Raw genomic sequence first — 26,263 nt, forward strand, 5'->3', positions numbered from 1 at the left:
GCCATTTCTGTTCTAATTAATAGCTTCTGTGATTTAAATGCAAAATGCAATGATGATTGCTGGATCATTTTCTTTTTTTGTTTAAATTACTTTTTTTCCTTCTTATATTTGTTAGATTTTTAGGAGACCATATGTATAGTTTAAAACGTAAACTCAGGTATCCCTGAGAAAATTCTTCTAAAATATTTTCATTTGCAGTCTACCTCCTGTAAACCTTAACTTTCTTTCCTTCAAATGTTACCTTTGGCAGTAATACCATCAGATGAAAGCCCGCTCTATCTTTCATTTCATTGTTACCCAAATAAACAACACACTCTGAAATCGCTCTCTTTAAAAATCAGACTCAGATACAACTCCTCTGTCTTTGTACGACAATTTTCTTTTGCAAGGAGTGGGGGGCAACCAAGTGATATGAAGGAAAAAAAAAAGCAAAGCAAACAAACCCATAGCCTCTGAAGAATGAATACCCCTAAACAGGCTGTCTCCTGGGGAATTGCAAATCTTTCTGAGGAACCGTAGTCTCTATTTCTTGTAGAGATATTCTGCCCCTTGAAACAATGAGCATTATAGTGAATTAACTAGTTTAAAACAATTTGTTTAGAGAAAATAGTCGCTGCATCTTTCTGAGAGTCTAGACGCATACTGTTCCGTCCATATAATCTAAAGCAGAAAGCCTTGAAATCCCGGTGGTAGTATCCCTGGTTATAAACTGGCCCCTTAGGCTTCTCCCAGATAAACTGCCAGTGTGTTTTTATTCCCTACAGCGCAGTGTCCTTTCCTTTCTATCAGGTCCTAGGCATATCCGTCAGTCCAAACAGGAGCTGAGTTTGCAAGCTGACAGGGTATGGAAAGGGCTGGTGGTGCTGATGTCAGAGCCAGAAGACAGTTGTGATTGGATCTAATTAGACTTTGCAGCAGCAAATAGACAAGCTCCCTGTGTAATTGGCTTCAAAGTGGCTGGTGCCAAACAACTAGCAGAGGTGCAAAAGTAGAAGCCCTGCATTTATAGCCCAGATAAAGAGAGGCAGAACGAAGGAGAGCTACAGGGAGAGCTACAGAGAGCGCTTCAGATGTGCGAGTCCGTACCTTTTCACAGTTCTTCCTGCCGATGGAGCACTTAAGCACTCGGGCTCAGATCAGAGGCACTCAGCCCAGCTGAAAACAAGTGACAGAGAACAATTAGAGTGAGAGAGAGAGAAAGAGAGAGAGAGAGAGCGCGCGCACTCTTGCTGGATGACCAGCCCTAAAAAGTGAACCCACTCCCTGATTTGCAAAAGCAGAAGCCTTAGCAGCAGCGGCAGCAACAACAGCAAGAGCAAAAAAAAGGTGAAATTATTTAAGAACTCCTCTCTTTTTCTATTTATTGAATCCCAGCCATGGCATCCGTCTTGGGGAACAGCCGAGGGTCCGGAGGACTAAGTAGTCAACTAAAATGCAAGTCCAAAAGAAGGAGGAGGAGGAGATCAAAGAGGAAAGGTAAGAATCTCTCTTTCTGCACCTTGCCTGCCTGCTGGAACTCTCTACTTTCTTTTTTCCGTCTTCTCATCTTTATTTGTGGGGTTTTGCCTGTTGTGAGAAGCTTCACTTTAGAATACTGCCGGGATGTACATACAAAGCAGAACATGGGGTTCAAATCCCTTTGTAAATTGCTGGGGGGTTCTGCAAGCCAGGAGTGAACTGTGACCACATTGTAGCCAGCTCAGCAAAAGATCTTTTTGATAGAAGGCAGTTTTAAAGAAGCATGAGAGGGAGCAGTGGATAAGGAACATTTCTTTCTTTTGCCTGAAAGGATAGGTTTCATTATCCAAGTCCCAAAGCCCCATTCCCCAGCCCCTAACTGCCACTGCCTTTGACCCTCTAGGGGTAAACTTACCACATGGTGCCAAATGAAATACTCACTTGAGGCAACATCAGTATAAACCAGGATGTAAGCCCTAGTGTAAGCCCTAGTGCCAGCTTCTCGGATCCAAATTGTCTCAGAGGAAGGAGTGGGCAAGACCCTGGCAGTCGCTTTCCCCAAATTGGCTAATAGTTTTTACTTAGTCTGGCACCTCATTATTTTGTAAACACTGGTACCTGCAAAGAACATAGCACTTGTCCTTGGAGAAATAAGCAGAAATTAGTATATGAAAAAAGAAATAAGCTTTGCGTCTTGTTAGTGGCGAAAGAACTGTAAGCCATAAAAAGAGCAAAAAGCAGCCTGATGACAGGATGCTACTGGCAAATTGTCGTGTTGTGCCTTGTTATTAATATTCTCGGAGATCAGCTGTATTAACGTTAATAAATTCCATCACAAGGAACCAGTGCTTCTAGAGAGGAGTGTTGCTGTAGAATTAACAATTGCTCCGACATGAGAAGCAATGTCCTAAAATACCGTCATGTCCTAATAGCATTCCACAGAAAGATTAAAAGACTTTTCTAATGCTGCCTGTCCTTTCCCACAGAGAGGAACTCATGTTATTGTCAGTTACTTATTGTAAGTCTGCAGAAGAAAGTTCCATTTTTATATTATGTGGAATTTGTCAGTTAAAAATAAGTGAATATAACGCTAAAAAGAACAGCTAGAAAGACAACTAAAATTGATCTGATATTCAATCTTTTTTTTTTTTTTAAGGAAGAGTGCATTATTAGATATGGTTAAGGTTGTAAATCCTTCCTTGAGAATTTTCGTCTTCCTAGTGGTCTAAGATAAGTTTCTGTCAGATCTTTCAGCTATCTGCTCTCTAACAGTCCCCAAGCCCGTTATTGCTTCTCCCAATAATAGAAATTAGCCAGACTGTTTAATGACATAAATATCAATATCAAATAGTCATTATTTATGATTGCATGTCAGGACCACTGGGAATAAATGTGACCTGATCATTTTCTTAAAAGATTTCAGAGCCTGCAGTTTCAGAATAGGGGTTATTTGGTATTTCTACTTCAACTCTCAAGCTGCTAAAATATATGCTGGCTATTAACTTTGCAATTTGAAGATATCATTTTGAATAAGACTGTTAATGTCTTTCAAAGATAATGCTACCAAAAAGTGACTTCGATATTGAGAAAATCAGAGAATTTACAAATGAATATAACTTTTAAAAGAGGAAAAAAAAAGGAAACATCACCTTGTACACGTCAGTGTTCATATTTCCGTATATTTTTTCTCACTTAATCTATTAAAATATTTAAAATTGAAGAATATGAAATAATATTTCACAATAAAGCAGTCTATAGAAATATAGTATAAGATGATAGGAATTGTTGCCCTTCTCAGAATTCATATTTTCCTCTTTAAGTATCAGTCATGGTAGCTTAGAAGGCATTCAATTTGGAAGAAAAAAAAAAGAAATCTGAAGGAAGACTGCATATGCTATAAACTTAACTACAGCAATTAAAAATACAGTTTTTATATGAAAGATTTCTATGCTTTAGCTATTTTGACTACACCAAGCCACTCAATTTTCATAGCCAAAATTTGAAGTAAGAAAGAGTAATCAAGATGAGTATATTAATTTCTATTAAATGCAGATTTGTGTGTAGGTGAAATTAACTGTGGCATCTGTATACAGGTATCTTGGTAGAAAAGTCAAACCAAACCACCAAAGATTCCCTTTTTGGTAAAAAAAAAAGTTAACAATGTAGATGTAAGTAATGTAATATAAGTGAGCAAAGTAAACAATATAGCAATCCATGGAGCACATTAAACAATGATTTGCATTTTCCTGAGAATAGATCAGTTTATATATTATTCCTAGTTATTACAGATGCTGTTTTTCTCTTCTATAAGGAACAATGTTGAATTTAAATAACGCTATAGTATTCATGAATCTTAAAAATAATAAAAGATAAACTTTTAAGTTTATCTTATGCTAAAACTGTATATTTGTCACAATTTAAAATTCGTGCATGAATTGACAATTGTCAAGGAATTTTAATAAGGCTCTACGGAGTACTAAGTGAAGATACTGCATTTGAGTATAAAGTAAGATCCCTTCTTAGATGTGAATAGATACAATTTACAAAATAAATACTAACCTTTTTTGCCTATGGTATATACATTGCCACCTATTCTAATGAAAAAGAATAATTTTTGAGGATGCATCATAAGTTTCTTTTCTGGTTTGTGACATTCTACCAGTTTTCTAATATGCATACTCTAAAAATGACTTTGATATGATATAAACACTTTTCATCGCCTAATATAATCTATGGGTCCTGAAATAAAATGCTCTCTATGGATAAAATTTAAGTGTGGTTTTGATATGATACTTTCATTATTGTTAAATACAGTCTATAGTCTCTGGTATGATATATTTTCCTATACAAGGTAATTTTTGGTAGCCATGCCACTCAGAAAGTAGTATCTGTTTTTAAAAATCATAAAAGGGAAAAAAAAGACTCAGTCACAGAATATGGCTTTGAGGTATTAACCAGTAGGAATCTGCATTCCTCTCTTGGATGAACTTTAAAGAAGATTCTCAGAATAAACCTTCCCACTCACCAATCCCCTTTGGGTTATGTTACTGGGACCCAGTGTTGTACATTTAAAAATTTTTTTGTCTGTGTTATTTTTTAGTTGTGACTTTCTCCTAGAAATTATTTATGAATGATTTATATTGTCTATACAAATGAGAAATGTCAAGATTTGACTTTTACATGGAAGAAAGACAATTGAAAAAACTAAAAAGGACAGGGAAAACATCTCATTTTTCCCTATGTGGTTAAGGAATATTCATATTCCATGTATCGTGTCAGAGACATATCAGTTTATGCTGCTTCTATTTCATTAAGAGAATTTTAGAAAAATAATAGCACTTGTAGTTTATGCAGACTTCACTGCTACCTGTCATCACCAAATACCCAGGTAGTTCATTTCTTACAGACAGTACTAAATGATAGCACATTATTTTATATTTCTTTGTAGATTTCTAGGTGATCATACATAACCAAATCTATATTATGTGGTTATATTATAGTAAGTTTTCCTTCTATTAGAAAGAAATAGAATGTGTGACTATTATAAAAGGTATATATTTAAACCCAAAATAATAAAGGTAAAATTTTAATTTTTTAATAGTATCAGAGCAGCCAGGTAAAATAATAGGTAGAATTCATCAAACAATGTAGTATATAAAAATAAAGCACTTAACAAATTGTCAATTAATCTCTAAATCATAGAATAACTTTAGGATAATAAATTTAAGGAATTATAAATATATTTTAATTATTGAAATAATACATATTCCTGTGTTTTGTGTATCTTTTAATTTGTTAGTGTATTTGTCCTAAATGAACCTATGTATTAGAATCAAATGCATTTTTAAATAAAATATTTTTCAATATTTGACCCATTACTATATACAATGTGTAAAATGACTGAAGTTTCTTGATTTTTTTAAAAAAAAAGTTCTTTTAAGATGAACATATTTGGATACAGATTGGGAAACTACAAATATAGTCGGTTCCATAAGGTAAACATGAAGATAGGGTTTTATTTGAGGTGTATCAATCATTGTAGGCTAGAAGAGGGAAAGAACTTTGGAGAACTATTTGAAATACTATATAAACATTTATTTGATAAGTCATTTAAATTGAATTTGGGCATCAGCACATGCCACTTCTTTCTTTGAGGCATTCGACAGCAAAATAAGTAACCCTTGAAATTTAGATGTTGTTCTAGAGTGATGGGTTATACAGAATTTCAGAAAATTTCAAAATGAATTTCAAAAACACCAACACAAGGTAGCTTTGTGAACGTAAACTGATGAGTCACGGCAGGTAGTGGAGAACGAAGCAGGTTGCTGAATGTTGTGAAATGCAAATAAAAAGTTGGCAAAAGGAATAGAGTAAGTAGAGCAGATGGATGGCAGACGCTGGATCGTTGTGAAATGAAATTCCATGAAAAATTAATGAAATAGAAAGATTGTGCTAAAGATGAAGGTAGAAAAGCTACGTGGTCCTTCATCTCCCTGCAATGCCAAAGTAATAAATGAGCGTTTCATCTCGGCTGGTTCGGGAACACAACTCGTGCACGACAGGCTGTGTCGTTGTGCTCCACTATATACCCTGCTTATCTCATGCTCTGACAGCTCAAGAGGAAGGACTGGATTTGGTGATAAAATTAAATTGATTAAACCGTTAGCCTAGCCATCATCTAATTTTGTAGGGCTTTTTTTTTCCCCTTCTCTTTTTTGAAATTTGTATTAGTACTTCCAGTTTCTAGTGACCCGTGTAATAACAGTAATTTGAGATTGCTTCAATGACATTAGATATGATGAGTGAACTTGGATTTAGAATAAAAATATGGGATTCATGTATCTACATCTAAATAGTGGTGATTCAGTTATTACAGAAGTGCTATCCCAGCAGCATTATGTAAGGAAATGCAGAATAAGAAAATTGTATTTTTCCTTCTTGAGGCACGGAAAGTTAACTTATGCTCTTAAAGGATTCAGTACTTAATTTTGAAAACATATACACACACGCTAAAAAGACAGTTGAAACATTTGAGCAATTTTTATATTTGTCTGCTTTTTCTAAAATGCTTGAAAATGAATTTCAGTATTTTTGTAATATTAACAATCTTAAACAACAGATAAGGCAGAAATAATCACATTACCTGCTCTTCATCATTTAAAAATGCTGTCTCTCAATAGAAGTTGCATTGGTAAATTTGGCTCTATTACTAGCAAACACAATTTCTAAAAGGACAAATTTCCACGTGTTAAATTTTAAAAGCACTTATTATAGCCATTTCAAAACTGCAAAAAGAAGGTGAATGCTAAGTGAAATATGAAAAGTATAGATGTCCTTCAGGAAAATTCAGATTATTTCATATTAACATCATCCATGTGGTTATATGATATTACAAGAAAAAGCAATACAGCAGTGCATGACCTAAAGGGCAGCAAAGGACCCGGTTCATGTTAAGTATCTGTAAATAAGATTAACCTAAATTAACCCATATTTACAATTAAATGTTTTTCCTTCACTTAAATAAATATATCTTGCTAAATTATTGATTATGCAAAGAGAATTGTGTACTTCTAGCTATTAGTATATAAATGATTTAAGAATATACCGCTATGAAATAAAGGGACATCACTTTCAAAAAAAGAAAAAAATCTCTTTAAAGTCTTATTCCACATGTCAATCAGATATGCTCTTGTGAGACTTGAGAAACTGTAAAGGAAAAGGTACATTTGAAAATTTAAAAACTTATAGCCAGAACTAAACTCTTCTACTTGCAAACATGGCTAACTTAGCTTGAATATTTTTAATCAAGACATCTCTGTTTTCCATTTAAACTTTGAACTTTTATTTATTAGTTTATTTTATTTAAAAGGAATGGGGTCTGGGGCTGCTGAACCTGAGTTCTTGACTGATTTTGTTTAAGCAACATATAGCAGACGTGGCCCTTATGTCCTTAAATCTACATTCTGCAATTTTTTGAGTGAATCTACTTTCCCAGGAATCCTGTCAAAGAATTAGCAATCTATTAATTGATATGTTTGCTTTTTAAGAGACCTTTGATTTGCCTGAAAATTAATTTGGCCATTTGCAAAGACAACAGAATTTTTCTGAAAGATATATAATGAAAATAAAGAGTTAATTTGAGTGTCTACACTACATACACTGTGGATATTTAATCATCTTTTATTCTAGTTATTAGGTCTTGAGTGTGAAGGATAGCAAAATAATTATTTTTTTATTTTATTGACTGGGAATGAATACAATTAGTATCTGATTTCTGGCAAGAAAATGGCTCGTAAATGTCCTTTTTATGTTATGAGATACATATCTATTGGCATTCACTATCATCTGTTTTAACTCATAGAAACTACCAATAGTTAATGCTAAAATTCATGAATTTTAAAAAATAGCAAACAGGTAATATAAATTTTATATTCATATTATGGAGAGGATTATACTTGATTAAGGAACAGTGTGCAATAAATTAGACATACTTTTAAACACAGAAAAGTAGCATTTATGTTAAAAGATTGAAAAGAAATATACTGTTAATGCTCAGGTGACTTTTAGATTTCAAAATAATCTATTTTGAATCCCTAAGAGATGAAATATTTTAAGTTTTCTGTGTGGTTTTTTTTTTAGCTGTGTGCATTTAAAATTACAAGATTGAATGTGTATTCATTGAGTTGTTCCCGATACAGGGAAAGCAATTAGAGCAGTCATGTTTGTGTAACTGCTAATTCAATACTAACATGAATATTCAGACTTGCTGAGATCTCAAGCAGAAAAGGTCCAGCAACGCTTCCACACCTAGTGTGATCAAAATCTCCCATCGATTAGAGAAAGAAATCCGGCAGTGTAGATACAAAGGTGAAATAGGACAATTATTATTTTTAATGTAAATACTTTTTTTGCTCTTCTATTAACACTTAATTCAAATCTAGTTACATTCATTGAACTGAGCATTTTTATAACTGTGTCAATAGATAATTCATTTACAAATTCACTTTTTATATTAAAACATAAAGGTTTCTTTCTGTTGCTTTAGTTTTACTACTGGGATAACAGCCTAATATAATGAATAAAACTATTACTGCTCAGAATGTATTTTTAAAATCTCTTTTCTGTAGTCTCTAATATATAGAATGAATCTTATCCCTAAATTATAGCTCAAACCTTTTGGGTAATTTGTGTATAATAAACAGTAATCCTTTAAATGCCTTAACTAAGATGTGCTATGGAGAATCTTATAGATTTAATTAATCTTTGCTGTTCCATTTATTTGAGATGAATCTCTGATTCTTGTTTCCCATGGCTGATAGAAGATTTGTCTCATCATTTTGTAATGTCTTATATGATTTCTCAAATATGGCATTAAAATGGTAAAGGAGAGACTCAGTTCTCTGAATCTGCATCCTATCATGAATTGCAAATGCTAGCCAAAGTCAAATCCCTTCTTATATGGTTAAAAATAAACAGACAAAACGTGGGGTGGCCACTGCATCTAAGAAACAAGACTTGGGAATAATAATACACCAGTTCAAAGCATTTACATAGGACACCAATAATTGATTAAAACAAAAAAAAACAAACAGATTTTGTTAGTTTATCAGAAGTAGACAGATTTCCTCTCTTTAAATTAAATGCAATATTTTCTAAAAATTTAATTGTATTCAGAAAAGTGCAATTTGATAAACATGACAGAAACATCAGCAAAATAGATTTTGACCTCCTCTAAACTCTAAATCTGGCTGGATGCACTCATCCTTATCTGTAACAGATGCTACACTTGCATTTGGCTTATGGCTGTGAAAATAGATGGGTCCTTAAAAGAAATATCCAATTTCTTTATATGAAACCCTGTTCAGGTCTAAACACTGAAAAGTAAAATTGTATACAAACTCAGACACTATCTTACATGTACAATTACAAAAAACAAATGGCTGTTCTATGAATTGGGATCATGGGCAAAAGACTATTAAAAAAAAAGAATACTTTTCACTATTCCTCAAGTAGGTAAAAACATAGGTGGTTTAATTTAACCACAGATATAGATATTTTACTTGTGCTTGAACTCTAAATATTAATACTCTGGGGGAAATTTTTAAAGGTCTATCCAGATTCAAACAGAATACTAACAGAAAGTGACTTTTTATCCAAAACATATGCTCCAAGGAAAAATTTTAAAAATTCAAATAATTCCATATTGCCAACTCTTTGACTAAAGAAGAAACAAATAATTTTGAAATAATGATTGTGGTTACATCCTAGGAAAAATACTAGGATCAACAGTAGTTTTTGAAAAACTCAATGAGAGCAGCATGGAAATACACTAAGTTTGGCAGCCTTTGACAGATGCTGTGCTAATAACAGATATTGTCACCCTAAAGTAGCTTTGATGCATAATAAATGTATTATTCCTATATCCTTACATTATTCCACTCTCGGGAACTGAAAACAGGAATATATTCAGCATTGATTGAAAGTGAGAGAAATAGTTACTTACCAGAAAGGTAAGGTTATTCATTTTTAAGCTTACAAATTTTAGAGTTCGTATAATTTCATGTAATCACCTGAGTTTTTTAATTGAGGTGTTTTTTTTTTTTTTTTTCCAGGATGTTAAACCATGATTTGGGCTTTCATATGTAGATAATGAATAGAATTCAAGTCTTCAAAACTTACACTTGTATGCACATATTCCTAACATATGCATGCAATATATAGAGATGACAGACTTTATATTTGGAGATGTAAAATACATATAAACATTTATTGAAATATTCTCTAACCCTGAAAACAGCAGCACTCTGATAGGTAAACATTTTCAGAAGGGCATTTTAAAATTATGTATAGAAAAAATCATAACTAAAGTCTGAGAGCACAAACTCCTTGAGAGAGTGAAATAATGATCATGGTTTGTGATAATGTCTTACAGTACAGAGGAAGACATTAATTGTTTAATTTTAAAATTTTCAAAACATCATGTTTTAATTCCTCTTTGTGTGCATTTCAGTTGAAATGAAACAAATCTTTTAGTCTTTGGCACTAATAAAAAAAATGATCTATCCTTTTACATCATTAAACAAGAGCGAGACAGAAACCATGCTGGTATGAAAGGATTTTAATAGAAGAAGAGAGAGAGAGAAAATAACTTACCAAGTCTCTTTCCTCATTCTACACCCTGATTAGAGTGCATTTCCCTGCATCTTATTTTATGTAGCTTTCAAGACAGAAAGGGCACTTGATTTACAAGTATGGGGCATGCTATCCAATTCTGCTCTGTTTGCAATTTTGCCTCAAACATTATATGTATATTCAGACAAGGACTCTATTTGGTATGTGTAAGTACCATTTATTCATTTGCAAATACATCCCCTGTGCCTACTGTGGGCTAAACAAGGAGCTATGCAACTGCGAAAGACTCAAGAGAAAAAAAATTGATACTACTCTTTGAGCTTGTATTGTCTATGGGGATATAGACGTTGTACAAACGTTAAATCAAAATATGGTCAGAAAATAATCTACCATGATGCCAACATAATATTAGGTTCCATAGGAAATATTCTTAAGTATAAAATGCTATCATTTGCTTTTACAAAGTTCAATTTCTATTGTATTTCTTTTATTATTTCAAGTGGAAATCCTAACACCAATTCATCAAACTATAAACATCTCTAGGTTTCAGACCGTGACCAGACTTATTTCCTGCACAATGTCACAAATAATAGCCACTCATTTAAAACACGCTGAGAAAAGTGATTTCATTTTTTAAATAAAATTTTCTTAAAGAAATAACCAGAACACTATAGTAGAAAGGAAAAATGTCTAAGGAGATTATGTACAAATCAGATGAGCTACAGCAGTTTAGATAAGGGATCAATCAGTGTGAGCTTAGTAGAGGGGGATAAGATCCATAAACCATCTTTGATGTAATATAATCTAGGGAAGAATGTGGTTTCTTCAGTTCTTGTTTTGTAGAATTATCTGCAGATTTGAACAGCTGGTGTTGCTTCTGTGTCTTGACTTCTAAAGGACCCAGAATTTGGCCTTATGATATCTCATTGTGCATGATCAATAAATATTTGTTGTATAATTAACTATAAGATTTAGATTGTAAATTTCTGAAAGGGTACTGTCTGATTTATTTTGAGCAATAACTATTTAAATTTTAGTTTATTCATTCAACATTCATTGAACACCTTCATGTGTCAGTTACCAGCTAAGTGGTAGGGATTAACCAGTAACAAAAGCTCTGAAAAATGTTCTAAAATATCCAGAAAGCAGACCTCAAAATTGCTCTACCTTCTCGGTTGTCTACGTTGAAGAGATTCTGGGTACATATTATACAAAGCCCCCCTTTTAGAAAGCTCGGAAGAGATACTTCTCCTTTTTTGGCAAAACTAGTCAAGCTGATGATTGACATGGGTGTGTTGCATGTAAGAAAGAAGATGAAACTCTCAGACCCAAACAAATTTTTAAAAGCTTGAGATGCTTCTAAAGATAACTGGTGCGCCTCACTATTGACATTAAGAACAACATTGACTTACTCTTCCCAGCCTCTCTCTTTCCTGTGCTTTTGTTGTAGCACCTAATATTTATACATAAGCAAACCCCATCCTTTCTTTCTTGACTGCATTGTGACTGTGCAACATGTGACTACTTGTCTTTGCTTTGAATCTCCCACACCTCTAACAAAGTGCCTGGTCTATCACTTTTAGAAAGACCCAGGCACTGCTGAAGTGTTCGGCTACAATTTTGCTTCATGCATGAAAATTCCACTTTCTCTCCTCATTGCTGAGGGCAAACATTACCTTCCTCTGTTTAATACAAAACTCTAGCAACAATGATGTTAAGTAAGTTAAATTACTGACATCTTATTTGTAATGTGGTTTGACTTTTTTTTGCAACCAAGGATGGAGTCTCTTTCATTGGAGTTCATGTAATGTAGGATGTATACTTATCTGTCTAATGTAATTTGAGTAGAGTTCTTTTTCATATTGTCATAGGAGTCCCCACTCTCTCTTCCAGCTCAATATATTGAACATATGATACGTTGTATAAAAGATGAGAGTCATTGAATTCTTTTCTGGTTTCTATGTAGATAACATGTTTCCTGGTTTTCTTATGTATTAGAAAATTTAGGAATGATATCTTTCTCTCTCTCTTTTCTCTCTCACTCTCTCTTCCTCTCCACTCTCCCCCTTCTCTCTCCCTGTCCTATCTCCATCTGATAATGTATAGTAATTGAGTAGTGGACATATAGAACCTCACTCAAAATGCAACTCTAGAAGATCAAGTTCTTTAGGAGCACTACTTACTTTTTCTGCTTACTTTGGATGCAGTGATGTTGGCTGCAGTCATTAGATCGAGATATTTATCTCTAATAATATTTAGGGAAGTTTTAAAACTTGAACATCAGAGAAACAATAAAAATGAGAACTAATAAAATTGAAATTATAAAATAGATTGCATGTTACATATCATTTGTATATATTTATGCAAATCCTACATCGTAGGATTCTGACAATAGTGCCCATACTTCTTTGTTATGAAAGTTTTATCCTTAAACATGTGTGGCTAAGAAAATTGTCTTTACTCTTGACATTTGAATTTTCCTTCTTTCAGTGTTCAGGTTCAGTTGTTTCTCTAAAGTGTTTTCCAAGATGTTCTTGATCCATTTCTCTATTCTGGAAAGTTTATTTATTTATATCAGGGAACTTACTACTAGTATCATAAACCACCTTGGTGTCTGAAAATACGCACATTTCAGATTTGAATTCAATGACATTATCTACTATATTTGAAGCAAGTGTCTTTCCTCCGAGTTCTCTCTTGGTCCTGGGAATGGCATTTTCTCTTTGCCCAGTCTCAAGTCCTGGTCTATGTGACTGTCACTCAGATGTGCGCTGTCCTGACTACTGAAGCAGTGGGTATGTGTTTTATCCTGATACATTTTTGCAGGACAGAGTGACCTTCTAGTTTCAGTAGATGTTCCAACGCAGGCCTCCTACATTTGATGGAGAAAAATTAAATAGAAAAGATTAGGTGGCACTACCTGTGTAACATTATTGAATTCCTCTCTGGTTCCAGGAGCTGGGGAGTTTGTTGTTTACTCATATCATAAAAATTCATGAAATTGGATATATCCTTTTTATAGGATGTGAATCTAGCCCAAAAGATTAATAGATTGCAAGCTAGAACATATACTAAAAGGTTATTTTAGTTTAGGCTCTGTTCTAGTTTGTTAGCTGGGAAGGCATGTGGCTGGCGTCTGCTCCAAAGTTCTGGTTTCAAAATGGCTTTCTCCCAGGACGTTCCTCTCTAGCAAGCTTGCTCCTCTTCAAAACATCACTCACAGCTGCACTGAGTTCCTTCTCTTTGAGTCAGCTCATTTATATAGCTCCACTGATCAAGGCCCACCCTGAGTGGGTGGGGCCATGCCTCCATGGGAATATCCTATCAGAGTCATCACCCACAGCTGGGTGGGGCACATTCTAAGCAAATCTAATCAGCACCAAAACATCTGCCCCACAAGACTACATCAAACATAATGGCGTTTGGGGGACACAATACATTCAAACTGGCACAGGCTCCATTTTAGTGTTTTCAACAAGGTCCCCTGGATTAGTCAATGTAAATTTGTAATGATTTGGCCATTAGAACCAATATCCATTTTTCACATAGGCAAGACAAACTAAAAATTAATAGCTAATATTTTGAACACTTATACCGTTCTAAGGACTTAACTTGGATGACCCCATTTAATCCTCACAGTAGCGCTATAGAGTAATTACATTTATTTTCTTTATTTTGCAGATACACTGAGACATGGAGAGGGTAATTAACTTACCTAAGGCCACATATGTAGGAAGTGGCACATCAGGCAGTGCAGCTTTACAATGCCTTATGATGAAACCCTTACCTAAATTTCTGCTGTCACTTTTCTAGGTTAAATCCTGCTATTCCACAGAGCATTTAGGAGGCTAGAATTCTCCACTTTTAATATGGAACTTAAGGACAGTTTCTTCTCTTATTTGGTTTCTTCTTTTATTGTTCCATGCCACTAGAAGCTTTGCCAAGAATCCACTAGACTATCCTCCGCCAAGGCAGATTATGCAGTGACAGGAAGCAGCACACACACCCAGACTTTCTGCTGATGAACCCATTACTCTAGCCACAGAGCCTCCTAGTGTTTTTGGTGTTTTTCACTTGACTAAACTCAGTGAGCATGATGCTTCCATCGTCCTGACGGGATATTTGTCTCCTATGGAAATGCTTCCTAAAGTTTGATGCACTTCATGCTGAACAGTGAAGACAAAGCCGGCAAAGATATATGCTACTAATCTCTAAATTGTAAAGGATATTTTCATCTACTAATATTATAGTATCTTCAACTTGACAAGGTAACCCAGATAATGATGGTTTACACTTAAAATAATCAATCGGTATTCTCCATGCGCTATTTTAACTATACTGTGCTATTAAAATATATTTTAAACCACATGATTATTTTAACTATTATATATATCTCTCTCTATATATATATATAGTATGTGTACATCACATATATTGAATAGCAAAAGGCCTGTCATATATTAGGTGTCCTTTTAACAGACTTTTAAGATAAAATTTAGAATAAGAGGAAATTATTGTCCTCATTAGTCTAAGTTAATGATACAAAAAATTCTGTATAGACAGCAAACCACAGTTATATTCACCTTCAGAGATAATTCCTAAAAATTCCTAAAGCAGGCTATTAGGATATTTGTCACCTTTTACCAGAAATTATCATCTCTACCTCAATATAGACCAAAAAAAAAAAAAAAGTCATAGGTTCTGTTTTCATAAATGTAATATCTCTAATAGGTAAGAAATAACACCCAGAAGTTTTTTCTTCATTATTTTTTCATAAATGTTGAAAGGGTAAAGAGATGTGAATTTTATCGTATTCTGCCTTTGTTTCCTCCTTTTCTGGCCGCTCTAAAGACCCCTATTTCTAGTTTAAAATAGTGTGAATTATCATAATTCTAGGAAGGACTACTTTCAACAATTTAAATGGTAGGAGGATAATTTTCCATCTTCCACTGCTCTTTCTCCAACTTGAGTAGAACCAATTATCTATTTTTCTTATTGAAGATAAAAAGGATCCTAAAAGATCATTAATTGAACATCTTCATTTTACGATGAGGGGAGTGAGACTCACAGAGGATTCTTCAGATAGCTAGAAAATGAAAGAGCTTGAATTAGCATCCGGGTACTTTCATCTTCAGTCTGGTGTTCTTTGCTTAAGAGTGGACCGTGGTCACGTTGGTGTGGACTCGAACACGTAGGTACGGAGAGGTAGTCATAAGGGTACGGACCTTCAGAAGGAGGAACTTTACAGTGAAGATGCACAAAATGCAAAGGCAGATAGTCTGAGCGATGTAGAGCAAGTTGCCACTTAAAAGACACACCAGGAAGCTTTTCTGAATTACTTGTTAAATGGTAACACCAAAACACTATGTTACCAGTGCCCATAAAAGCTCTGACATGGAGCCCTAATACAAAAGAGACTACAGAGGAGAGTTGTATTTTCTATTTTCAGGAAGATGATGAATAACAGGCAACTAAGCTCATAATGTCTTAATGACTGTATTTATACATATACAAATATGAAGATTATATACATATTTATCTATTATCTCCATATCAATATAAAACTTCCACTGTGTTTTTACTTACTTGAGCAGAATCTGTAATACAATTTTCTTTTTTAATGTTTAAGAAAACCTTAGATTATTGAACTAAACTGAGACACACATATCTCCGTTTCATAGGTCTATATTATATATATATTGAATTTCAAAATAATAATCATTACCATAAAAGGTAAAAAAAAACTTAAGGAATATAATGAATTAAGTTTAGAAGTGATAACATTTTAAATTTGATTTCTTAAAAAAAATAGAAAACAGGAAAACAAAATGCTATAAAAATATACACAAAACACCTTACACCGTATAGAAATAAGGTAATTCTAGATGAACAGATTTTTGTGGAAATAGTCAAATTAGAAATTAAAAATTAATTTAAAACTAAAATTTTTAATTTTGGAAATTAAAATAAACCATTCATTAAAGCCCTGGAACTAAATGTGAATATTATAAAGTATATTCATCAGATTTAAATACACTTTATTTTTGTTATTGTGCATCTAGATTTGAAATGGAAACTTTACTACCTTGTGTTCATGTATCTGTGTATTTGTGTAATAGGATATTTTTCAACCATTTTAGGCATAAACAATAAATTTCATGTTTCCATGTTTTACAATAAACTTAATATGTTCAGAGTCTATGGTGGCAGTCCAAAGCCAAATTAAATTGAAGCCATGGGTAAACATATATGTTATGTTTTAAACTGAGTAAGTAAATGGATGAAAAGTAGGTTACTGGAATAAATCTGGGTATAGAAGGGTCAAATAGGACATCTGAACTCACCATATGATGAATGATCCCGGAAGTGTCTGCCTTTCTTTTATAAAAAAGAATTAAATGATTGGTATTCTCACAAGAAAACACAGGGTGTTCCCTCAGAATAATAAAGGTCTATGTGGGTGCAACTCCATCACACACATGTTGACTAAAACTGCTCTTTCCATTTGTTCAAAGTCCTTGTTATTGGATCATTTTTCATGAACACCCACAGGTAGGATTTCTGGGTTTTTAGAAATTCTTTATAAACAAATCACAAATTCCTGGTAACATTTTATTAAAGTGGATTTTATTAAAGTGGAGAACATATTAGTGAGGAGAATAGCCTGAGAAGATTTCTTTAGCTCCCTACTCCAATCAGTTATGTAGAACTGAGGGAGTCCCCAGGACTCAGAAATTGAGACCAGAGAAGGGTTGAATTGGGTGTAAAAGTGCAAATTATAGCACCATAGGGCATATGATCCAGAGATCTAGAAATAAGTGTAGAATGAAAAAAGGCACAATTTAAACAATATTGTATGTGGGGTTAATATGGCAGTCAGTATATCTGGTTTAAATGGGCTTTTGTGAACTTCTCTGATTGTGTAATAATAATAATGCATAAAATTCTTCCCATATAAAATTGTATCCCAAGTCCCAAACTGACTTACAAAAGATGATTTCCTGCAGAAGTTGTTTGTAATTTGAGTGAAGAAAAAGGTATGTGTGTGTTTGCATTTGTGTGCCTTTGCATTCCACATTACAAGTTTGGAAACAGCAAAACCAGGTTATTTAGTATAAATAGAATATTTTGAGATGAAACATACATGGACTAATTTAGAAAATACTTTGATTATAAGCTTATATTTTTGGAGTCTGTGTTTGATGCTTGGTCTTTCTGAATTCTTTCAGATCAACATTAACACGTGCTTGGTCTTTTTTATCTCAAAACACACAATAATCTTTCACCTCCTGCAATATTTTGGTTAGTTCTTTCTCTTCTGTGATTTTTTTTTTTAAGTGACTTCAGTTCTTTATACAATTTTAATAATAACAAATGAATTACTGTAGTAACTTCATGGTCACTCATTCTGCTTAGATCTCTCAAATCTGAAGAAAGCAAAAATCTTGGACTTGAAATTCAGGCTTGTTAATTAATCTCTTCCAATATTTCATTCAAATAAGTACTGCTTTTACTTTCAGCTATGTTAATTGTGTGCCAAAAAAGTTTCACAATTATATTTTATTTTTGGTATCATTTTTCATCAAAGCATTGGGAGGATCAAATAGATAATGTTCAAAATAGTTGCATTTAAGGAAACATAACAGAAACATTAGAATTTTCTAATAACCTACAGGTAGAAGCATCCATACTGATTGAATGCTGCCAAGATGTCAAGCACATATGAGTTAATGAAAGAACTATAAATGCAGGATTAACTTACTTGTCTTTTATACTATTTTTCTCTTCCTTTTCAGTATTATATTAGCTGCAGCCCCAAGATTGGCCTTGCGACTTTCAAACCTCCACCAATTGTTTCATAAAAAAAGGGTAACGTGTTCCAGTTTGCCCAAGTAGTCTCAGTAGTCTGGGGTTAATCAGAAATAAGGTCCCATTTCATACTCATAAGTATCCCAACTTAGACAATAAATCAAATACTAACCTACCTTATATAACTTATGAAACAATATTATCTTATTATTCCATTAAATACTTGATTCTTTTTTAGCAATTGTGTATCAAAAAAATAATATATATAATCTCCAAAACCACAGAACTAAGGAGGAAAATAGTTTATTCTGTTGAATGTTACATTTCAATTCAAAGGACATTTTCTGAAGTGCATATTTGAATGTTACAGTAAATAAGAGAGAAAAATAAATGGTTAAAAATCATGAGATTACCAAATTAGAGAGCAAGAAAATAAAGATGTACATTGGACACCGATACCCTGCAATATTACAGAAGATCCCTGAAACAAATTGACTAATGAAAAAAAATAGACTTTTTGGCAAATTACATGGTGAAGAAAAGTAGGAAAATCTCCCTCACTATAATCAAAGCTTATTTTCAAAGTTTCCTTATTATTAAAAAAATGGGAATGAAAGAAATGCTTGTCATCTCAACAAAACAGAGTCTTTTTACTGTATAAGCATGCCTTTGCTCAAACCACTGTTTCTCTAAGTGTAAATCTTGGGTGCTAGCTAAAAAAGGCAAAAGCTGAGTTCTCGTTCTAGGATGATAGAATCAGAAATTCTACTGTGTGGAATCTATGATTCCACATTTTAAATGAGGTCCCCAGATGATTCTGCTGCCCAATAAAGTGAAGATTCCCTATTTAGACCTTTACCAGCTTCATTTGCCTTGAACCCCTTCTCAGAGCAGGCATCGTGTACTCTGTCTCTCTGAACTTCCTCCCAAATGTGAGGCTCAAAACTCCTCTTCCTGCCTTCATTCCTTCCACAAGATGACACACCCTTGTTTAACAGCAGTGAGTGAGGCGCAAGAACAACCCAGTTGCCACAAACCAGAATTTGCTTAGGTTACACACACACACACACACACACACACACACACATGCACACACATACATATACACACACAAAATGGGGCAAGATGGCAGGTAGGTGAAGCTTATCACCCAGAAGTATTCACAGGAGATAGTGCATACTCATGAAAATTTGACTGAGTTTCTGGATAATTCTTCCATAAATATCAGGTCCTAGTCACAAAACCAGGTACATGGTACATTAGAGGAGCTCAGCTCTAGAATCAGGGAAGTAGGACAGAATATAATTTTCCCCCAAATTTAGTTATTCGCATGCCATTTTCAAAATTTTTGCCTTAACTGTGTATCCCTTTACTATTATGAACTAAAATATTTTCTTAAAATTAATGTTAGCCTGGAATTTTTGTTGTTACTGTGTTTTTTGTATTTATTTGAGAATTAATTGATTTGTTTGTTTTTTATTAGCATTTTTCTAAGCTATAGTATCCATACATTTGTGGGTTTGATGTCCCTCCATTATATTTTTCTAATTCTCATTTAAATATAATAAGGCCATTAAAATTTTTTAACTCTTTTTCACATACCACCCAAAATCAACTTTCAAGCCGCTACTAGTTGGCATACATTTTGGGAAAGACTAGAATCATTTCTAAAATAGAATTTAAGAATGGAGATGAAAGCAGTGACTGTCATCCATCCCTACCACACGTAAATGCTGATATTGTTTCTGTCTCGAAACTGGTCTGAAATATGGGGCCGATCTCTATCTGCAAATGGGAAGATCTCAGAGATTTACCAAAAATAAAAATAAAAACAATGAAACAAGCAAACAAACAACAACAACAAAACTCACAACCAAACCCAGGGATGGGCAGAGGAAATTTTGTTTTCTCTTTAGTCAGGCCCCATTTCCTATCTTATAAGAGGGAAATGTTATGAAGAGGGAAAAATGAATGTGTTTGACAAAACACACTTTATAAGGAATTTTAGGAGTCCCCTTAATCTCATGTGAATTAAAAAGGCTTGGATATATTTCATTGTTCTCCAAAACATATGTGAACTTTGGGGTTAGTTTTAAGGCTTTTGAAAGGGATTAAAATGTGATTATAATATTCTTTGCAGTAGATCACTGATATTTATGAGACATCTGCAGAGATTTGTGAATCCTCAAATCTGCAATATTTTTATAGCATTGCATTTCCTCCATAGAATGGAGAAAAGTAAAATTTCCAAATTGAGTTTCATCAGTGTGCAAGATGCTAATATAGGTTTTGTGGTTTTAAAAGTTTGGGTTACTTTTATTTATATTAACATAACAGATTGTTTCTCTGTAAGACTTCTCAATGCTGTATATTGAGAATCTCCAGGCAAGGCAATGTTTTCCAAACTTATTTCAACCATAAACAACTTTTTCAGGGAATATGGATTAATGTCTCACTTAACAGTAATACTTCATTGAATAAAATTTGGGAAATTCTCAAATAATTGAGTATTATTGAGTTTCACTGGTCCCTTCCCAATAGAATCTTCTACCAAATAGTCTGTATTGCAATTTTTAATTTATTTAAAACTTCTATTTTCTCCCTAAGAGCTATAATATTTTTATACGCTTTAACACTTTCTTCGTTGCCATCAGAAGCTGCTTTGGATAAATCTTTGTCAGATTTAGGGGCATTTTCTGGCTATTCAGAATCTAAGACACCTTCCCAATTGGGGAAGCCAATGGGGCTGGCCATTTTCTCTGTCCTTGGTAAGGGTAAACGTGTGTGTTAATGTCAGCTTGGCAATGACATGCCCCACAGAATTATGAATCTGGAAAGAGCTGTGCAAAGAATAACCCATGGGTAACATTTATTTGCAGCCACGATATTGTCCAGTAAGGGTGTCCAGAGTTTGTGTCCAGCAGCTGGAGGAGAGCTGAGTGGTGGCAGGGATGGCCAGAGATGGAGGCACCCGGCTTGATTGTGTCTGGCACCGAGCTCAGAGGCCTCCTGCAGCACTCCTTCATTTTCTCAACTGCTCCAGCCTTGAGCCCCCTGTAATACTTCTAATAAATACTCTTTATGGTCGAAACTAATGGGTTTAGTTTTAACTGCTTGCAAGTACAGACTAGCACATTACTTTCTTTTCAGGATTTTTTTAAATAATAGAACAAGGCAAGGAGTGGTGAAACTATACTGTGCTGAGAAGTGGATGTTGAGCAAATTGCTGGGTTACCCACCAGCTTGGTCATTTTACTCCCGTACAGCATCCTTTAGGACACAATTCAATTTCTGAGTCAGGATACTTACAAATTACTATATTTGCTCTATCTTAGGAGGTTAATTTTCATATAATTGAAACCATAAATGTGACATCCACAAATTTTTAAAAACATAATCACATTTGATACAAAACAGCCTTGCAAGTTGCTCAATCAGTTAATCAAAATCTGTTATCCATACCCTAGAGAAAACATTAAAAATGCATTTAGTGGTTTCATGTTACTTTTAAACCCTACTTACTTTCAAAAAGAATTGCATATGAGAACCATAAAAGACATGGATGCAGTAAAGGCTTTGCAAATGAAAATAAATTTCAAGATTGAATGGAAAAATCTTGGGAGATAATATGACTACTGCAACCGAGCATTAAGTAAAGTGCTGGGCTTCCTGGTAACCAAGGCAAAAAGGGAAACATGACTGAGTCGGAGACTTCTTATTTTGCAATAAAAGCAACCAAACCAGGATGTCAAACCACAGGAATTAAAAAAAAATTAGGCAGTTTGACTTAGGAAAATATGAGAACAGATGTAACTAATTGGATATTATGGAATAAAAGAACCTCATTAGGGTTTTGATGAAGCATCTGGTTTTTAAGTAGCTGGTTCTGATGGACTGTCCAGGGAGAGATGACTATGAAATGCACAACTGGGTAGCTGAAAGAGCTTACATGCTGCTGGAGCCACTTCTTACAGTTTCAGGCTGGCACAGAGTTCCAAGACCATAAAGGCAGTTATTAATCTTCCTATTTTCTCTGGCAGGAGGAAATGTATCTCTAGCTGGCTCAATTTATTTAAATATGAATCGTAAGGAGGAGGTTTGGACCCTGACCTACTTTTTCACCAGTTAAGGCTGAATTTTAAGGATACCATTCTGAAGATATTAAAGGGGTATTGACAGAGTCTAAATGCATTGCCAGTAAGCCAGTTTTGACCACTGAATTAAAGGCTACATGCAGATGAGATATGCTCATTAGGTGAATTATTACATTTCGTTTAGCTTTGATTTTTAATACATGAAATGAAGATTAGCAGTTAGCCTAAAAGTATACTGTGCCTAAATATTGTTGGCCCCTTTTCCAGGTAATAGATTAAGAGACCCACACCTCAGTTTCTTAGGGTACTTCACAATGTTAATCATAAACTCAGTTTAAATCTTTTGACCTACCCTCCTCCCAGTGCAAACCTGAACTGGGACATTGACTTCTAATGCCTTCAAATCTTGACCTTCATTTTTTGTAGGCTTAAGAAATGTCTTAAATTGTACTGTTTTTGTTTGTTTAGCTACCATTCAAGCCCAAGAAGAACCTCCTTTCTCTTAAATTTCCTATACACATATTGTCCTACCAATTCTGATCGAATATTTTTTTAAGCAATGGGGCATTTTTAACTAAAATCTCAAGTTGAATATCCTTATGCAAAACAAAAAGCTAAACTTTGCAAACCCTTAGAATTGTAGGGAACACATTTGAAAACCATTGGTTTATGAAGCATTTGACTCTTATCCAAACTTGTAGCCATCATTTTATAGTAAGCTCGTTTCCTGTGCCCCAACTCAGCTTACTTAGTTTTCTCCATTTCTTTATGGAATCAAGTAAGTGTAATATATTTATAAATAGCTTGAAAGTAACAAGGAGCATCACTTTTGTCTCTTCTTATCCTGTGTTCCCCACAGGATCTGGAGCATAGAACTTCACTTACAGTAGGGATTCATTTAATGCATATAGATTGAATTTTGGCCAGTCTCCTTGTTTAACAGACTTCTGCACATGAGATGCTAACGTTCACGTACAATTTTTTCAAATATCACCTCTCCTGAAATGCTTAATTGCCATTTATTTTTGGCCAAACAAAAGGTCTTTTTTCTTTAAAATGCTTCTTAAAAGCCACTATAAATCTTCTGAGTAAAACCTTGGAACATTATCCTGCTGTGAATATTTACACATACGCAGCAGTTATTTCTACGTTTGTATTTATCATGTATAAATGCCCTGTTCCTTTCCCCTCACCTATACCAATCTCCATACCCTGCTACTGCTCATCACATTGTAATGTGCTGAAAGCAACACAGCCTGATTGCATGTTCCTTCCAAATTTCCGCATCAGCCAGGACAGTTCTACGTATAAAGTAGGTGCTGATCAGTGACACTGAATTTTTGGTTTGGGACTCTGCACCATTCGACGTAAGCCTTTTCTGAAGTGAATCAGCCAACTTTGCCTTTGGTACCTTCCATCCTCCCCCTACACCCTGCTGCCAACACCCAGAATGTTCTCATCCCTGATACCCAGTGTCTTCAGTCTAAGTTCTGATGTCTCAGATTCCTTACCCAGATCTGTCTCCTTCTTTCTAGAATTTTTTCTCCAACTGGTCACTATTGAAATCTGGTATCTGATGACAATTGGATATGGTTTGATAGAGCACTTCACCAGATTGTGTAAACCACAGATGAAAAATATGTTTCCGCCACTGAGGAACTTGCATGTTAGTAGGAAAACCAATTTTGGTTTGTTCTTTACCCAACACAATTAAAGTAACAGTGGTTTTAGATATCAACAGTAGGACCATGAGAGAGATCTTTCTGGCAGAGGCTGAAGGGGGAGACTTCTCAGTGCCCCTCAGCCCACATCACATAGCAAACACTGCACTATCTGTGTGAATGAGAAGTGTGCTAGCTGCCAAGTGCTTTCCCACACTTATTTCCTTGTGTAAACCATAGTCAAAGAAAAAGAAATGAAAAGAATAAAGAGCGTAACTGCAATATCTTACCTTTCTTTCAAAACAGAGGCCATCAAATATATTTAATATTTTCCTGCATATGAGATGACTGAATTCTTTCCAAAAATGTTCTTGTTTACAAGATGAACAACTGTTACGTTTCTGCTTAGAAAATGGCTAGGTTGTATAAAGCAGCATTTCTGGGCACCTGTTGTGTGCAAGGAGTGGTGCAAAGATATAGCCATAATAAAAAAATAGTCATTGTCACCTAGGCCTTTGTCCTAGGGATTGAGAGGCATAAGTTTGAAACTTCTGTTTTAGATACAGCTTATGACTTTATGATGGTTATGAGCATTTCTTCCTCATTTGGTTATGAATATGTTTGTATATATATATATAAAGCAAATATCTTTGTTTTCTTTCCTATCTTATCCCCTTATCATATAACATGCATTGTCTTAACATCATGTCATAGTATTTAAGTTATAGATATCACATTTAACAGTGAACATTACCCAAGGACTTACATCCTTTTCTGGGGAAAGGTTGTGTGTTTCTGGTTGTACACAGGACAGTCGAATTATGTTAGGTAAAAGTATGACTATGTCATTGTCTTTATGTATGGTTGTCAAGTTGGCAAAGGGTAGACTGTGATAGTTAAGTTCAAGTGTCAGTCTGGCCAGGTTATGGCGTGCAGTTGTTTGGTCAAGCAAGCACTGACCTAATTGTTACTGTGAGGCTCTTTTGTGTATATAAATCATTAGTCAGTTGATTGCATCTATGGCTGATTACATCTACAATCAACAAAGTCATTGCCTTTAGCAATGAGAGAAGTCCCATCCAATCAGTTAAAGGCATTAAAGGGGGAACTGATTATTTCAGCAGTCAGAAATAATTTCTATCTCTACTTTAGCCAGCCAGCTTTTCCTGGGGAATTCATTGAAACCCTCATCAGAGGTCCCAACTTGTGGCCTGCCCTACGTAATTGAGACTTGCTAATCCCCACAGTCACATGAGCCAATTCAGTTCTGTTTCTCTGGAGAACCCTGACTAAAACAAACATTGTTTTTGTTCTTTTTATTAACAAAAAGCATATATAATTTGGATTTGTGTGTGTATGTGTTGTGATTGTATTTTGAGTGCAAAACTAATAGGCAGTTTAAAAGTCAAGGAAAACCAAAACTAAGCATCAGTTTAACATTAAATGGATAAACACCCAGAGAATTAAAGATTTCATTTCTTATTGGGATGTTTTCTGTGGCCCTAAAGCATAGTCCATAGTAGTCTTAAAAACTGGGCAGCTGTGCTGGTTTGAACTGTTATGTACCCCATAAAAGGCCATGTTCTCTTAATCCATCCTTGTGGGTGCAGACCTATTGTAGGTGGGACCTCTTGATTAGGTTGTTTCCATGGAGATGTGATCCAGCCCATGCAGGGTGGGTCTTAATTCCCTTGTGGAGTCCTCTATGAGAGGATAAAAGGCAGAAGAAACTCAGAGACATTTTGGAGACAGCCATTAAAACCAGAGCCCAGGAGAGAAGGACCAGCAAACATCACCATGTGCCTTCCCATGTGACAGAGGAACCCCTGATGCCAGCAGCCTTTCCTCAGAGTAGGTATCCTCTTGTTGATGCCTTGATTTGTACATTTTCATGGCCTTATCTTAATAAATTTTGTACCTTAATAAATCTCCATTGCCAAAAGCCAACCATTTCTGGGATGTTGCATTCCAGCAGTGTTAGCAAACCGGAACTGGAATAGCAGCTATGAGAATTCTACTATAATCTGGAATAACCTAGAATAGTCAGAGGCACCTCTCTTCCTATCTGATTCCTTATAAAGGAGAAAACCATGCATGTAAATGTACAGT

At 34.5% G+C, this 26,263-nt stretch overlaps 1 protein-coding gene across 5 annotated transcripts in view; it reads left to right on the forward strand.

Moving 5' to 3' along the window:
- Positions 1-966: 966 nt before the first annotated feature.
- The window catches only part of ADARB2 (adenosine deaminase RNA specific B2 (inactive)), a 604,351-nt gene continuing 579,054 nt past the window's right edge, over positions 967-26,263 (forward strand). For all 5 annotated transcript variants that reach the window (XM_037835667.1, XM_037835670.1, XM_037835668.1 and 2 more), the window contains exon 1: positions 967-1,476. In XM_037835667.1, the coding sequence (XP_037691595.1) occupies positions 1,377-1,476 (100 nt within the window). In that variant the 5' untranslated portion in view covers positions 967-1,376. The remainder of the gene's footprint in view (positions 1,477-26,263) is intronic.

This window comes from Choloepus didactylus, chromosome 5 (assembly GCF_015220235.1).
Source record: "Choloepus didactylus isolate mChoDid1 chromosome 5, mChoDid1.pri, whole genome shotgun sequence".
NCBI lineage: Eukaryota > Metazoa > Chordata > Mammalia > Pilosa > Megalonychidae > Choloepus > Choloepus didactylus.